The 16,627-nt window shown below is 43.2% G+C and overlaps 5 protein-coding genes across 5 annotated transcripts; 2 read left to right on the top strand and 3 right to left on the bottom strand.

Annotated features, from left to right (window-relative positions):
* Positions 1-641: 641 nt before the first annotated feature.
* On the top strand, positions 642-2,125 carry LOC124209286. Its single transcript, XM_046607230.1, has 5 exons — positions 642-1,026; positions 1,107-1,255; positions 1,396-1,526; positions 1,594-1,736; positions 1,800-2,125. The coding sequence occupies exons 1-5, from the start codon at positions 811-813 to the stop codon at positions 2,049-2,051; spliced, it is 891 nt and encodes a 296-aa protein (XP_046463186.1). The 5' UTR covers positions 642-810; the 3' UTR covers positions 2,052-2,125.
* A 273-nt stretch (positions 2,126-2,398) lies between these two features.
* Positions 2,399-3,970, top strand: LOC124209285. The gene is made up of 5 exons (XM_046607229.1): positions 2,399-2,761; positions 2,872-3,020; positions 3,143-3,282; positions 3,366-3,508; positions 3,597-3,970. Exons 1-5 carry the CDS (start codon positions 2,570-2,572, stop codon positions 3,873-3,875), a joined length of 903 nt encoding a protein of 300 aa, XP_046463185.1. The 5' UTR covers positions 2,399-2,569; the 3' UTR covers positions 3,876-3,970.
* A 152-nt stretch (positions 3,971-4,122) lies between these two features.
* LOC124209283 (ammonium transporter Rh type A-like) lies at positions 4,123-6,684 on the bottom strand. Its single transcript, XM_046607227.1, has 8 exons — positions 6,042-6,684; positions 5,731-5,920; positions 5,509-5,659; positions 5,304-5,442; positions 5,069-5,232; positions 4,851-4,988; positions 4,474-4,789; positions 4,123-4,393 (listed from the first exon to the last, which is right to left on the bottom strand). Exons 1-8 carry the CDS (start codon positions 6,310-6,312, stop codon positions 4,206-4,208), a joined length of 1,557 nt encoding a protein of 518 aa, XP_046463183.1. The 5' UTR covers positions 6,313-6,684; the 3' UTR covers positions 4,123-4,205.
* A 957-nt stretch (positions 6,685-7,641) lies between these two features.
* On the bottom strand, positions 7,642-9,935 carry LOC124209287 (ammonium transporter Rh type A-like). Its single transcript, XM_046607231.1, has 9 exons — positions 9,731-9,935; positions 9,482-9,668; positions 9,061-9,211; positions 8,849-8,987; positions 8,612-8,775; positions 8,397-8,534; positions 8,162-8,295; positions 7,900-8,081; positions 7,642-7,820 (listed from the first exon to the last, which is right to left on the bottom strand). The coding sequence occupies exons 1-9, from the start codon at positions 9,918-9,920 to the stop codon at positions 7,657-7,659; spliced, it is 1,449 nt and encodes a 482-aa protein (XP_046463187.1). The 5' UTR covers positions 9,921-9,935; the 3' UTR covers positions 7,642-7,656.
* Positions 9,936-11,117: 1,182 nt separating this feature from the next.
* Positions 11,118-13,975, bottom strand: LOC124209284 (ammonium transporter Rh type A-like). The gene is made up of 9 exons (XM_046607228.1): positions 13,085-13,975; positions 12,792-12,978; positions 12,568-12,718; positions 12,356-12,494; positions 12,119-12,282; positions 11,916-12,053; positions 11,703-11,836; positions 11,444-11,625; positions 11,118-11,375 (listed from the first exon to the last, which is right to left on the bottom strand). Exons 1-9 carry the CDS (start codon positions 13,269-13,271, stop codon positions 11,194-11,196), a joined length of 1,464 nt encoding a protein of 487 aa, XP_046463184.1. The 5' UTR covers positions 13,272-13,975; the 3' UTR covers positions 11,118-11,193.
* Positions 13,976-16,627: the final 2,652 nt, after the last annotated feature.

The following is a 16,627-nucleotide window of genomic DNA, read 5'->3' as shown; positions in this document are numbered from 1 at the left end:
CAAATGCGTATCGAGGAAAATATAGTTATCGAGGAGTCCACAGAGTTAATGTTTTTTTTTCTTATCGGCCAATCCTGACGCAGCACTAATATTTGTCGCGCCGGTCAAATCATGTATTGATATTATTTAGTCATGCACATTTTTACGTCGTGTGTTATCTCTGATGTAGACGGTTAGTTGATTGGAGAGTGTCAAGGCGTATGTAACCGAGCGTATGTTTGATTTCTTATATACGACGCATGACGCAGTTCTAATGAAAATACTGATGCGCGTCACGCGGGATGACTTTAAATCTGTGTGATGATTCATAGACATAAAAGGACGTCATACCAAGGTAGACTATTTGCTATTACTGAATATTCTGAATAAACGGCAGTAAAAAATAATTTGTAATTTACATAGCAAGAATTTTTAAAAAGTTCTTCAACTTATTTGAAATGTTTTTAAATGTCTGTGTTTTAAATATGACGATATAGGCTAGTAGACCGAAATAGAAATCAATTAGTACCAACGTTCACAACAGGAGATAAGAGATTTCACAACTCAATTGTTGCATGGAAACGGACGGAGAAGCTGCGATAATGGGGTTTGACGCAACCTGGAGAAGGTTTAGACTCTATATATTTGAACCATATGGGCTATAGCTTAGTCTTTGTGTCACATTATTATCTAGACTCTGCTGTAGGCCTGTAGTCGCGTTCTTTTTTCTGTCAATTTCCCTGCTGCTTAACCTTCGGTTTTATCGTTTGAATTTAAAACTTAACTTGAGAAATCCATTCGAGCTGAACCAGAAATTCATTTTGGTGTAAAATGAACAGACCCAACGAATTTACGAGTGCCGGCTATCCCTCAGGTGATGGCGCAATCGTTTGGCAGCCGGTAACGATGGGTCCTAATGGTCATCCTAATAATAATGTGGTAACGGACGGCCGCAAACCAGCAAATTATCCCGGCATGCCGACCATTGCCATCAACATTTTTTCGGCTTGCTGCATCTTACTGGGCGTTGCTTCCATCGGCGTACAGGTACTGAAAACCGGGTAAAACAATTTTTGAAAAAAATAATAATTACTTTTAATTATTTTTTCGCCGTGTCATTTTAAAAGATTGCGGCGTTGGTGATCTATGCTGAGTATGTGTACAACTACGTTTGGTTTGCTGCCGACGTCGCCGGCACCGGAATCCTGTCCGGTTCCTTCTGCGTGATAGCCGGAAGTTTAGGAATCGCTTCCACCAAGAAACGGACTAAATCGCTGTATTTAATTATTAATTTCCTATTTCACACCAACCCTTGGCCAATCGTATATCAAAGTTGGGCTGATATGAATTTAAAAAAACAAAAAAACAAATTGATTTGATTTAAAGTCATAATTTGGTTTCAATTTCAATTGACAGTTTGGTGTGGACGGTGGTGATGTCGGGGCTTTCGGTTGCCTTTACCGTTGCTGCCTCAATTGTGTTCGGAATAGCGGCTTCTGATGGAATCTACTATTACTGCTATTATAATGTGTACCCGAGTAGCTTATGTAAGGCTTCTTATTTATTTCTACTTGTCAGATAATATACCTTCACATACCTTTTTTCTCGAGACAGGTAGCACTTGGGAATCTTTGGAATGGAGTCTCATGGGGATCAACATAGCGGTTTCGATCGATTCAATTGTTTTGCTCGTTCTGACGTCCGTGTCCGTTTGTTGCGGCAGACGCAGTAACAGCACCGCCAGGAACAATCAGCAGGTAGTTAATAATTGATATTTGCGCAATAAAATGTTACATCTGTCATGATTCTATATATTCTAGGGAATGTTCTATGGAACGGCAACGGGCCAGCAGCCAGTCTACTTCCAGCCGCAACCAATGCAGCAGCAGCAACCGAATTACCAAATGGCCTACGTCCCTCAACACATTCAACAACAGCAGCCTCCTCAAATGCATTTAGTTGCGGCCCCAACAGCCCATCAGCAGCCAATGCATGAGAAACAGACTCCAGTTGTACAGCAGCAGGCAAAAGCAGACGAAACTCTGGATGTTATGGTGCATCCGGCCAAATGAGCGGATTAGATAATTAGTTTCTCTTGCTGTGCCCTTCACAAATAATCATAACAAAATAAACAACGTCGCGCGTGTATTCGAAATCATTTTTATTCGTGATCTTCCTCTTTCGCATGTATAGAGGATACACCCAAATTTATGTGCAACTCAGACGATTTAATTCATTCATTTTCAAATATTCGAAATTTGATTATGAGTGTATTTAGTGCAGTCGATCGAAATATTGAAAAAAATTCAAATGACGTTTCACACAAGGAGAGATAAAGGGATTGGACCGATAAATTGTTGTATGACGAATAAGATAAGTTAAGTTTGCGATAAATATGGGTTTTGACGCAACCCGGAGAAGGTGCGTATTTATAGATGTGAACGCTAAGATGCGTGTCGCTATCTGATGGGATCTGTGATCTTAGACTTGTCCAACTGATTCCCTAGTTTGTAGTTGACGGTCAACTAAGCTTGGAGAAAATCGAAACGAAACCAGCTGAGCAGGAAATTCATTTTTGTTTTTGTGGAAAATGAACAGACCCAATGAATTCGCCAGTGCCGGCCATCCTTCGGGTGATGGCGCAAACGTTTGGCAGCCGGCCACGATGGATGCTGTGAAAACGGACGACGGCCGTGTCAAGTATCCCAGCATGCAAACAGCTATTATCAAGGTTTTCTCAGTTATTTGCATCATTATGGGCGTTGCTTCCGTCGTTGTGCAGGTAAAAAATTTTTGGAAAAAAATAAAAACGAGTTTAAATAAGTCTAATACAATTTTAACTAAAATAGCTTAATTGAATATTCATTTTTTTTTCACCACCCGACTCACAAGATTGTGGCGTTAGTGTTTTATGTTGCAGAGATGGACGGCCTCGTTTATTTTTCTGGAGACGTTGCCGGCGCCGGAATCTGGGCTGGCTCCTTCCACGTGACAGCCGGAAGTTTAGGAATAGCCTCCACCCAAAAACGGACTAAATCGCTGTAATTGATAATTGATTCCCTTATTATAAACACCAGCACCGAAACGTTTATTGGGCTGATATTCATTTTCAACATAATTGATACCATTTTTTAAATTATTATTACACTAATTGATACTACAGTTTGACGTGGACCGTTGTGATGTCGGGAATTGCGATTTTCTCTTCTCTAATTGCATCAACGCTGTCTGGAATAGCGGCGATTGGTGGAGTTGATTATTATGCCTGCTACTACAATCCCGGAGGGAAGAACAGTGACACATGTAATGCTAATCAGATTTATCCAAAAACCTGGTGTAAAAGATAACGTCCCAAGATGATGATCCAATTTTTATTCTCGAGACAGGTGACGCTTGGATTTCTTTGGAATGGGCCCTGGTGGGTATCAGCGTAGCGGCTTCGGTTAGTACCATTGTTTTGATCGTTTTGACGTCCGTACCCCTTTGTTGTAGCAGCCAGCGCCATAACATCATCGCCATAAAAAAACGGGTAATCTTTTTTCTTTTCTCTCAGATTAAAAAAAAAAACGAGCTTGTTTAATTTATAAACGGGTGGTGCTGTGATCCATATCTTCTAGGAAATGTCTGATGGAAGGGATGAAATGGGCCAGCATCCGGTCTACTCCAGCCGGCAACAGCAGCAGCAGCAACCGCAGCAGCAGCAGCAACCGCAGCAAGCTAAGAATAATTACCAAACGGCCTACGTCTCGCAACAGCCTCAAACGCATTCAGTGTCGATCCCAAGAGCCCAGACAATGCGAGAGCAAATTAGGGCTCCTGCTTCAGTTGCCCAGCCGCAGCAGCAGCAGCAGCAGCCAAAAGGCGAATACAAATTAAACTCTGCTGGATATTTTTAATAAGGTTTTAATCCTATAAGCGGAATATTTCATTGTGTCTTAATATATCTACCAAAATAACGGAAACCAAATAAAACGCCACCGTGTATTCGAAATCAGCATGTTAACTTCAAATTCGTTTCGATGCTGCTGTCATTGCGATTGATTTCATCATCTTCCACGATGAGCTGGGCATTTTATACGAACTTCATTTTACCAACTATTTTTATAACCATTTATAACCTCTTATGATTGATTAATAACACAATTGGCAGTTTCATTTGTATGACAGCATTCTCCCCTATTGTTAGCGCATAGGTTTGATTCAATTGGCCTCTTTTTATTAAATTGTTATCGATTCATGAGTGGAATCATGACCGGTTCCGAGCCGGCAATCGGCCCCATCCGCTTGCTCCGGCCGTGCTCGGCTTGCTGGTGCTCGTCGTGTTCCTCACCTTCCGGCACTTCCCACGACAACTCGTCGTCAAACAGCCGATGACGGGGCACTTGGTCGAAAATGGGCAACTTCAGCAAAATTCCTAATTCAATAAAAAACAATTATATCTCAACTATTTTATAGTTAAGTCAATTATTGATTTAAAAGTTGAGATTGTTGTACCGGTGAGAAGGCCACCGACAATGGCGAGGGCCAGGGTTGTCAGAAGGGCGTAGATTTGATAGGCCGCCTGAGTGGTAGCCGACCGGCCCAGTCCCGGCTCCATGTCGGGGAATTGGCTTTTCAGTTGGTCAAAGTCCGTCGAGTTTGATTCGGGCACTCTGGCCGGAAACTGACGGAACAAACTGTGGCCGTACTCCTCCTGAGTGGCCATCGCGGCCGTGATGGCACCGACGATGCCGGCCATCACGCCCGGCATCCCGTGCAAATTGTGGACGCCGCAAGTGTCGTGAATGGCCAGCTTCTTGTTCATGGCAGGCTGGCGACAATAAATGTAATTAAAATGTGAATTAATTATTACATTATTTTTTAGTTTGTACCGAAAGGAACCGATAGCCCAGAACGGAAATAGCTCCGGCAACACTTCCGACCACCATCGCTCCCCATGGATGGATCATCATGTCGGCCGCTGTTCCGATGGCCACTCCTCCCGCCAGAGTCGAATTTTGAATATGAACCTAAATGAGGTTAAATTTATTAAAAACATTTTGGTCATTTTTGAAATTTTGATTTTGATTATTATTGCAGACAATCATACCATGTCGAATTTATTATCTTTGCTGACCAAAGAGGAGAGGGCAAAGGCCGTCACGCAACAGGCGGCCAGCGAGTAATACGTGTTGATGACGGCCCGGTGCTGGGCGTCGCCTTCGGCCAATCCGGAGTTGAAGCTGGGCCAAAACAACCACAAGAAAATGGTGCCTAACAAAAAGGCGGGAAATTCAAATTCAAAAATTTTGTTTTTCGATTAATTCAAAGCGCCAATATTATACCGATCATGGCGAACGTGTCCGACGTGTAAGTGGGTCCTTCCTTGTCCGAGCTGTGGTCCCTCCTCAGCACGAAACTGACGGCCAGTCCGAAATAAGCGCCAAAAACATGGACGAGCATCGACGCTCCGATATCCGAAACCTAATCGAATTAATAAATTAAATGAAAACAATTGGCTAATCAATTCGCATATTTCAATGAATGAACCTGGTAGATCTCCAGTCCGAGATGTTCGTTGCCAGCGAAGATGATGATCTCGATCAGTGACATGACGACCAGTTGGAAAGGCGTCGTGACGCCGAGGACGGCGCCGAAGGAAATCAAAACGGTGGCCGAGGCGAAATCGGCGTTCAACAAACTGATGCGTCCATCAAATCATCTTGAATAATCTTTTTAAATGTCTAGCATATTATATTCCTTATTATTTACTTGGTGATGCTGACGTGGATCGAGCCGGCGCCTTCCAGCCCGTGGAAGAATCCCTGGCAGAGCGTCGCCCATTGCAGAGTGATGGCGGCGATCAGGAAATTAAGTGCCACGGCGCTGTAGCCGTATTTCTTCAAAAAGGTCATCAAGAAGCCGAAGCCGATGAAGATCATGACGTGAACATCCTGGAACACTACCAATCCACAAGCAACATTATTACGTCATCATCTAAATTTAGGCCTACGCCAAATCAGTCAGCAGCCCCAACTGGCAACAATTGTGACAAAATAAGCAATTTGCAACTAACGACTTACTGGGATAGTAGTGGCCTAGGGTGTTGACGTCATTGTCCGAGCTAGCGTGATGGCCGCTGGCACCTTCCGCTGTCTTTTTGCCAGCCGCGCTGCTATTCCCGGCGCCTTCCTGGGAGACGGGGGTCTTGTGACCGCCAACGGCCGGCTCGGCCGGCGAGTCGTACTCGACGAAAAAGCCAAACAGGACGATCAGGACGGCCTGCAAAAAGAGCAGGCACGGGAAATGCATCAATCGCCTGCGCCGTGAATGCTGGCCGTCGTCCATCGACATGTCCAGTTGATTTCTTTTGAATTATTTTAGCGCCCAGCAGCCAACGACGACACACTTCCAGCAACAGCCGAGTCTGGCGGACTACTGAAACCCCGCCAGGGGTATATTAGATGCTGGACGGGCGACTCGGACAGCAGGGGCGACCTCTAAACAACATAACCGGTCGCTGGTTGTTGTTTTATGTCATTTCTTACAATAAAAGGCGTCGATATCATATCCAGTCTAGTCCATGATTACCGTTGGGTCTGTTGTTCTTTTGGATTTGTCGTGTTCGAACGACTCCAGGTCCGCCATTTCCTTGTTTTCTATCCAGCGTCCAGCGCTACACATATACGCCCGCCCGGCCCGCATTGCTTAAACACGCGCTAGACTGGAGCTGCTGGTGTGTTTATCACACGGTATATATCTCATTCAGGCGCGCTCAGGTTCGATCCGGATAATCAGATAGTTGCCTGTTATGTTATTACACAGACACCAATAATTGAATAGATTTATGCAAGGGCGCGTGACTATGTATCCCGCACGGCCGACGCATTCTTGATGACCTTCCTGTTTAATACACGCAAGTCCACACACACATACCTACTCGGGAATGTATACACACCAACCACAAAATAACGAGCTGAAGTTGAGATTGATATCAGATATTACCAACGGTCCGGAATAAATAACGACAGGGGGGGATGGAGTCGTGTCTTTGGCGACTAATGAACTTCTGCATCCGGCATATCTCGTGAGTTTTTGAGTTTTTCTGCTCTGGAAAGCGGTTCGTGCTGCGCACTACAAACACATTCCTGAGAGTTGAAAGTTTTGGGAAAGATTTCGATGATGGTCATCGACCGGATTGTATTATTTAGTGTAGTGTCCGGCATCTATAGAAACGGTCAACAAACTGCGCAGAGGGTCTGCAAGGGTAGTTGATTGGCCCTTAAATGGTTCTTTCCTGTTGATTTCAGTCTCAGATTAAATGGGCGTGTCTTTTTGTTTTTCTTTGGTCCCATCAGCGGCCCGATCGGCGCTTGTTGTTATAGAAAGCGTCACGTGAATGAGTGGCTATTCTCGATCTAGCCTGTTTGTTATTGTTTTCGAGCCCAGCTAATAAAAACCGCTGCTCGGAATGATCAATTGTGGCGATTCTCATCTCGAGTTGAAATATCCTCAAACTTTATTTTTATTTCTTCTTTCCTTGAATCGAATTTGTTGGTTTGTCCCTCATCGAATTAAAAAGAAAAATGTTCATTTCATTTGTTTCGTTTCTACGTTTCTACAATTGGATATAGGTTAAAAACCTAAAAAGTTTTAACAAGGGTGATAATAGAGTAAATCATATTTTTGGAGCGGCATTCAAAGGGGGGTCTCTCCTAAACTTTTGGCGCGGTGAACCGTCGGCGTCGACGACGCCGTGCGGTTCTGATGATGATCAGCCTCGGGCACTTCCCATGATAACTCGTCGTCGAACAAGTGATCCCTAGGCACCTTGCCAAATATTGGTAAGCGTAAAATAAACCCTAATTTGAATTTAGAAAAAATAAATAAATAATCGAAGTGATTGTGAAATTATTTGAGTTATTTGAATTATTGAATTACCTGTCACGAGTCCGCCACTAATGGCTACGGCCATCGTCACAAAGAGGGTGGCTATTTGGTAGCCTCCTTGCATGGAAGCCGAACGGCCCAGTCCCGGGTGAAGGTGTCCGACGTGATGCTCCAATTCAATTAATTCGGGGGTGCCGGGCAGAGGTGCCCGGGCAGAGAATTGCCGGTACAAACTAATTTAAACAAATTGACAAAAATGCCAGAATATTAAATCATCATGTGTTTGAAAGATGGGAAATGATTAATTTCTTACCTGTAACCGTATTCCTCTTGGGTGGCAACAGAGGCCGTGATGGCCCCGACTATTCCGGCGATCACGCCCGGCATCCCGTGCAAATTGTGGACGCCGCAAGTGTCGTGAATGCCAAGTTTCTTGTTGATCACCGGCTGCGCGGATTCATAATTTATTGATGACAAAACGTGAAGATGGATTCGGCATTAATTAGAATTCAAAAACCTTTGGCTAAAAATTTGGATTGAATTTATACCGTAAGGTATCGATAACCCAGAACGGATACCGTGCCGGCGATGCTACCGACAATCATGGCACCAAATGGGTGGATCATCATGTCGGCCGAGGTACCGATGGCCACGCCTCCAGCCAGAGTTGAATTTTGAATGTGAACCTTTTGGGAAGAAAAATTTCATTTCTGATTTGTCAAATTAATTTAGTGAATCACCGCCCTCCTTCACGCTTATATACCATGTCAAATTTTTGCTCTTTGCTGACTAAAGCGGAAACGGCGAAGGCCGTCACGCAACAGGCGGCCAACGAGTAATAAGTGTTGATGACGGCCCGGTGCTGGGCGTCACCTTCGGCCAATCCGGAGTTGAAGCTGGGCCAGAACAGCCACAAGAAAATAGTTCCTGCAATTCAAAGAAAAGCAAAAACAATTCAATAAAGGTAAAATTACAAATGAAAATCGATCCGGAATTTTACCAATCATGGCGAAAATATCCGAATTGTAATTGGCGCCTTCCTTCTCCGAGGAGACGTCCCTCCTCAAGACGCAACTGACGGCCAGGCCAAAATAGGCGCCAAAGACGTGGACCAGCATCGACGCCCCAACATCTGAAATCTGTCAAATTCATTCCAACGAAATTCACATTGACGTGATTGAATCATAAAATAAGAAACTAGTCGATCTGTACCCTCAAAACTTCTAATCCCAGATGTTCGTTGCTAGCGAAAATGGCGATCTCGCAAACGGCCATGACGGCCAGCTGGAGCGGCGTCGTGACGCCGATAACGGCGCCGAACGAAATCAAAACGGTGGCCGAAGCGAAATCGGCGTTCAACAAACTAAATTAAGAAAAAAAAAGTGCTGGTGCGTTACGTCATCCATAGCCTACAGGAACTAAAATACTAGTGTTAAATGAGCTTGCTGATATAACATGTCGTTTGCATTATTATCACGCAATTTGTGCCATAAAGTGTTTAATACTTTTACCCCAACAAAGTATAATGCACAATTGCACATATGATATCACCATCACAAATGCGAGATATTCACTGGGTAGAACTAGAACGGTACGCTCAAACTACACCAATCTGGTTGAGCGGAATTGATACCTAGTTATGGAGACGTAAATCTTCTGTCCGTCGAAAGTGTGGTAAAAGCCTTGGCAGAGGGTGGCCCATTGGAGGACGATGGCGGCAATTAAGAAATTAACAGCCACTGCGCTGTAGCCGTACTTCTTCAAAAAGGTCATCAAGAAGCCGAAACCGATGAACATCATGACGTGGACATCCTGGAACACTTGATGGCGATAAATTAGCTAATAAATATTTTCTCAAAATAATAATAATACTAATTCTTACTGGGGTAGTAGTGGCCGAGATTGTTTCCCTCGTTGGTGGTGGCGTTGGCGTCAAACGCCCTGGCACTGTGCGCCATCGGGTCGTACTCGACAAAGACACCAAACAGGATGATGAAGACGACCTGGAGGCCCAGCAGAAACGGAATGTGGCGTCCGTGCGTCAAGAAACGCTCATTATTCCAAGACATCATTTTTCGGAGGCGGTCGACTGACACAATGATCTAGTACCGATGCCAATTATATACTCCTGTCACGATCAAACACTCACTATCCACTGCTCCTGCGAAACTAAATAAAACTACCGAGTTGGTTTACAAGGAACGTAATTATTAATTATCTAGCGGACCCGGTCACTCGGTCCTCCATTTTCTGGTGGTGTGAAATTCAAAAACGTAGATAATAACATTATGCGATAACTCAAACTACATTTTAGTGTGTGGTAAAATGTTGAAAAATTTTTATACTCTCAAATGCGAATGAAACAATAAGAAAATCAACTTTTTCGACTTTACGACAGCGAAAGGACGTGTAGTACAACATTTACAGCTGTCAACAAATTTAGCATTTAGCACCTACTCTGTTGAGATAAGACAGATCATAACCGGTCATAACGTAACGTCATTCAAAAGCGTGAACGAGTTTTCACAGCAAATATAGTCACGCTATCGCCATTCGTCCGTGACAGGTACATCCGTCGGAAACAGTTCGAACATCAATTCTCAATGTCCCCCCAGTCAATTATCAAATACCTGGTGCAATCAGCCTAGTGTGGTATGTACATGTATAGTTTGCACGAAAATGAAAGGCCAGTCGACTTGAGTTTCGTTAAAAAAATTGTTGATTGTCTGTGCGCAAATTTTAATTTCGCTTCTTTATTAACTGCGGTGGATATTATTACATAATAGTGATGGTGGAAGGTGTCACGCATGCGTTTAGTGAATTAGTGTGCGGTGTTTTTGTATTCGACTTACAGATTAATTATTGAATTGCGACGCGCTGTCTGCCGTCGAGCGGAAGACAAATGAAAGGATAAAATTTAACCAGAACCGCAACTTGGGGAAATTGCAACCGCAAATTTCTTTTCCCTTTCTAAAAATTGCCAATCCGAGTACGGATTTCATTTTTCAATTGAACTGTTGTGAACGAATAATTAGCGATTAAAGTAGCCTACTCTCACTTCATTTCCAAAAGACCTAGAAAGAATACAAAAGGCAGTAGACTTTTCTTTTCTTAAAGAATCGTCTGGTTGGTTTCCTTCCTCCACATAACTAGATAATTAAAATAACCACAATCACGAAGATTACACGCATTGTAAATCACATGACAGTAGCACATTATAAACAGATCGATGACACGACGATTTGATTTCTTACAATTTTTTTTCCCCTTTTTCTCGTGACAAATATACAAGTTAAAAACTCAACGTAAACAACCGGGTGATGGCGAATTAATTTTTGAAGGTATTCAAATGTGGGTGTCTTCCACACCTTTTCCGTGTTGAACCATCGGCGACGACGAAGTGTTGTGATTCGCAGTCTTGACCATTTGCAGATGATGCTCGGAATCGGGCACTTCCCACGATAACTCGTCGTCGAACAAGTGATCCCTGGGCACCTTGCCAAATATTGGCAAGCGCAAAATAAGCCCTAATTGAATTTAAAAAGAAAATTTCAAGTTATGGCAAGTTATTTGAATATTTGAATTATTGATTTACCTGTGACTAGTCCGCCACTAATGGCTACGGCCATCGTCACAAAGAGGGTGGCTATTTGGTAGCCCCCTTGCATGGAAGCCGAACGGCCCAGTCCCGGGTGAAGGTGTCCGACGTGATGCTCCAATTCAATTAATTCGGGGGTGCCGGGCAGAGGTGCCCGGGCAGAGAATTGACGGTACAAACTAATTAATAAAAAATTAAAATGACAGAATATTAAATCATCATGTGTTTGAAAGATGGGAAATGATTAATTTCTTACCTGTAACCGTATTCCTCTTGGGTGGCAACAGAGGCCGTAATGGCCCCGACTATTCCGGCGATCACGCCCGGCATCCCGTGCAAATTGTGGACGCCGCAAGTGTCGTGAATGCCAAGCTTTCTGTTAATCACAGGCTGAAATTCACAAATAAAATGTTTTTTTTAAAGAAAAACGTTGACATTTGTCCATGAATGAAATAGAATTAAATCATACTGTTAGGTAGCGATAACCGAGAACGGACACGGTTCCGGCAATACTTCCGACGATCATGGCTCCGAATGGATTGATCATCATGTCGGCCGCCGTTCCAATAGCCACACCTCCAGCAAGAGTTGAATTTTGAATGTGAACCTGGCGGGAAAAAAAAATTATTTAAGAAACAAACAAAAAATTATGTCACCCAACTTGGAAATTACCATATCGAATTTGTGTTCTTTGCTGACTAATGCGGAGATGGCAAAGGCTGTGACGCAACAGGCGGCCAACGAGTAATAGGTATTGATGACGGCCCGGTGCTGGGCATCGCCTTCGGCTAATCCAGCGTTGAAACTGGGCCAGAACAGCCACAAGAAAATGGTTCCTGCAATTGAAAGAAAACCAAAAACAATTCAATCAAGGTGGAATTACAAATGAAAACCAATCCGGAATGTTACCAATCATGGCGAAAATGTCGGAATTGTATGTGGCGCCTTCCTTCTCCGAGGAGACGTCCCTCCTCAAAACGCAACTGACGGCCAGGCCAAAATAGGCGCCAAAGACGTGGACCAGCATCGACGCCCCAACATCTGAAATCTGTCAAATTCATTCCAACGACTTTCACATTGACGTGATTGAATCATAAAATAAGAAACTAGTCAATCTGTACCCTCAAGACTTCTAATCCCAGATGTTCGTTGCTAGCGAAAATGGCGATCTCACAAACGGCCATGACGGCCAGCTGGAGCGGCGTCGTGACGCCGATAACGGCGCCGAACGAAATCAAAACGGTGGCCGAAGCGAAATCAGCGTTCAACAAACTGAATTAAGAAAAAAGAAGTGCTGAATTTACACTTCCACTTTCAACTTCAATTTTTAATTTGTATTGCTTACCTGGTAATGGTGATGTGAATCTTCTGTCCGTCGAAAGTGTGGTAAAAGCCTTGGCAGAGAGTGGCCCACTGGAGGACGATGGCGGCGATCAGGAAGTTGACAGCCACTGCGCTGTAGCCGTACTTCTTCAAAAAGGTCATCAGGAAGCCGAAACCGATGAACATCATGACGTGGACATCCTGGAACACTGTAGAAAAACAATCGATAAATCAATCCATTTCCTTCCCTCTCTCTCGATTGAATAACACGGTGCCTAACAACAATGATCTAACTTATTAAATCCTATTTCGTACTTGGATAGTAGTGGCCGAGGCTGTTGCCCTCGTTTTTGGTGGCATTGGCGTCCTTGTCGAAGGCCCGGCCGCTGTGGGCCTCTTTGTCGTACTCGACGAAGACCCCAAACAGGACGATAAAAGCGATTTGGATGCCCAGTAAAAATGGAATGTGGCGCCCGTGCATCAAGAAATGCTTCAGCGACATTTTAGTTTTTTGTTTTGTTTTGGCGGTCGATTTGAAAATGTTAAAACGCTCTTCTTTTTAAAAAATCAAGCGACGGTCGCTTAATGCAATCAATTAAAAATCAAATCAATCAATGGCTTTAAGCATCCGAGTACTATATCCCCCGGCGATCAATGGCGGCCCTTTTCACTGCGTCGGGACTGGCGGTCTGATCGCGGCTGTTGACCGTTTCTCGTCCGGCAGTCCTTTTTATAGTGGGTAACACGATGACAGATCAAGCCAATATATACACACACACACACACACAGTTACACACACACACACACGCACCACACCCAACCCCTACCTCTATGCGTATTCAAGCGATTGATGCTGGCAACCTGGGGGAAATTCCGATGAAAGTCGGTTACTACGCAACCCGTCGTGTCGCATGAGCTAATAAATAAATCAAAGTCGACCTGAATGATATACACACTAAAAGTGGAAGGCCCCATACAAGAGTATGGGGAGAGCGGCCGGAATTTTGTTGTTTTTTTTAAGATTTCAAACGTAATGCGTCACGATTATTGATCGCATCAAATGACACGGCACGACGTGTAGGAGAGCGGATAGGCTAATAAATTTTGAAACTTCAAACTTGTTCCAAATCGGACACGATAATGGCGTCTGTGGTTAGATCAAACTTTGCAACAGACTGTCTGTCTGGGACAACGAAACAAATGTGCGACAAAAGAAATAAGAATCAAAAGCGAATTTTTAAAAGAGCCGTGGAGGTAAGGAGAGAAAAATCAAACAATCAGGTGGGCGAACAGGTTCATTTGCCAAAGAGGAAGAGTCAGGAAACCAAATTTCGTCAAACAACCAAATCGGCCATTATAGTTTAGTTTACTTTTTTCCCCCTTGGCCTTGAGCAGTTTCATATTTTTACGTCATTTCTTAGACAATGTCAAAGTTGGTTGTAGGGTTGTTGCTGCGCGGGATAAGAAGGAATGTTGTCGATCTGTGCCTGTGCATGTCATTAGACGCTAGCCAGCCCCCCTGCAGACGTCCATTAGTTGAAAGCCGATCCAAACAAAGTTGTCTGTCGTCGAGCGGAAAATTTAAAAAAAAAAAAGAAAGTTGGCTGTTTTGTTCGGCTCGAGCGGAACGCACAGATGTGATTATCCAAAACTCGACGGTCCTGAATTGCTGATTTTTGTTTTTGTTTTGTTTTTTTTTCTTTCTGACGCGGACGTTGACCGTTTTGCATCGAATAAATTGGGTGTGAGAACCGAGACCCAGCTGGGCTCAGCTGGGTGAGTATAGGGACCTCCCGCGTTCATTGATCAATTATTATGTAGACGACGACGTTGCAATCTGAAATATCAAAACAGACAACAACAACAACAAAGAAAAAACACGTCACAAGTTGCCAATTAAAAGCAGGATGTCTCGTTATATCGTTGTAGATAATCAGCAGGGATATTAAACTGGCGGGGTAGCGCATTCATTAATGAAGTATAAAATAGCACTGCCGTCAGCAGGTTTGGTCAGTTATTTATAGGACGTGGGAATATCAGCGCAAAATTACGGAATCTGATCACTGATAGCGCGTGACGACAGGACGCAATCCTATAGCTAATTTGCGGTTAAATGACTTAAATTTGCGGCTAAATTAATTTGGTTTTGGGAAGATCGTACCACAGTTCAATCAGGCGGTCGCTCTAATTTATTGTTAACAACTCGTCGATTTCTCCCGGACCGGACGACAATTTTTCTGAAATAATTTTTTTCACGTAGACTCGATGAACCTGTGAACTACTAAATTAAAAAAAATATTAAAAAATCAGCTAATGAATTCCGAGATAGCGTCACTGTATGCGATATCACACAATATGCTCCTGATTAAAAACTGATCGCATGATCTGGACCGTGCGCTTTTCATCCAATTAAATTAACGGATGCCGTTCGATGGATTTCCCAACACTTTTTCCACTGGGATCCCTTATTCCGTTTAGAATTCTGTCAACAACAAAAACAACAACAAAAATTTAAAAAAAAGACTGAAAATCAAAACGAAAACAACAAGTGATACTGCTCATGAAATATTCATCCGCATTCATCTCTCTCCAATCGCCGTCAAGAAAAATCTGTTGTGCAGTTCGAACCGCTTCCGCTTTTAATGATGGCACCCGAGCGTCTGCGCTCGGTCTGCTGCGGGTGCCAACCGGTTGCGTGAACGTCAAATAATGACACAATATATATACTTATTAGCATCTGAATCGCGTTCGTTACCATTTGGGCCGTCCAAAAACAAAAACATCGGGGAAAATAGAAATCAAAAGCGGGTGGCATACAAATGATATGCCCAACAACTGGAATTCCCTTGATTTGTGATCGAGTCGCCTGACTAGGAAGTCGCATCGGAATTGCCGTCATTTTCCTCGAGCCGTCGGACTTGAAGAATATATAGAGCGGCGACTAAATTCCAGATGAAGAATAGGTTGCTGAATGCGACTATATGTGTGTCGAATGTATATTAATAAGAAAGTTATATTTTCGTTTAAAATTTAGTAAAGTTACGTCATTTGGATGTTGCAATTTGTTGCAGTTTAAAATTTGGTAAAGTTACGTCACTGACAAAATAGCGAAACAAAAGCGTGCCTTTAGATATTAGATCTAGTCAAACGACCTTTTTGGGTTTGATTTTTTTATGTTATTTATTTTTTGTATTCGATCGACCTTGAATGTTATGAAGATTGCGATACAAATCGAACCAGGAAATTCAAATTAGCGCTGCTGTTTTCGTTTTCCAGCGCGCTGAACCGAGGAAAAAATTGTGTAATCAACGATCGATCGATTCTCAATCGAACGTGAGTGATTTGATCTGAACGTTTTGAGCGGCATTTGAAATATTGAACGTGCCGGGTAGAAATAGAATTTTATCGAAGAATTGTTGATCGTGAAATCGACGTTATATAAGAGTTTTTCAAATCTGCGCGCCACATCGTCTCCGCGCTTCGGCAATCCGAACTAAACGGAACAGGTAGACTAAGAGAGCGATCTCTCTTCACCAGATGGCATCTACTACAATTTGAGTCTGAAAGAAATCAGTTATTTGTTACGGCACCGCGCAATCATGTGCTTTGATAAGAATAAATTATTAAATTTGAGCTCTAATCTGCATTCGCTAATCAATTTCTCCTTCCTAAACCAATGCTAAACCAATGCTATTTAACCAGGGACCTCGCAAACCAAATTTTCCTCGTAGAAATTTGATTATATTCAGATGCCTATAAAAATGATTCGGTTAAATATGATGGGCTTTCAGTCAAGTATTTGTTGCCCAATTTTTTTCGAAAGATAACGGGGAAAATATAATGCCCCTAGAGTCCCAT

The sequence above is a fragment of the Daphnia pulex genome, chromosome 12, assembly GCF_021134715.1.
Source record: "Daphnia pulex isolate KAP4 chromosome 12, ASM2113471v1".
Lineage (NCBI taxonomy): Eukaryota > Metazoa > Arthropoda > Branchiopoda > Diplostraca > Daphniidae > Daphnia > Daphnia pulex.
This window is presented reverse-complemented; position numbering and strand designations above follow the sequence as displayed.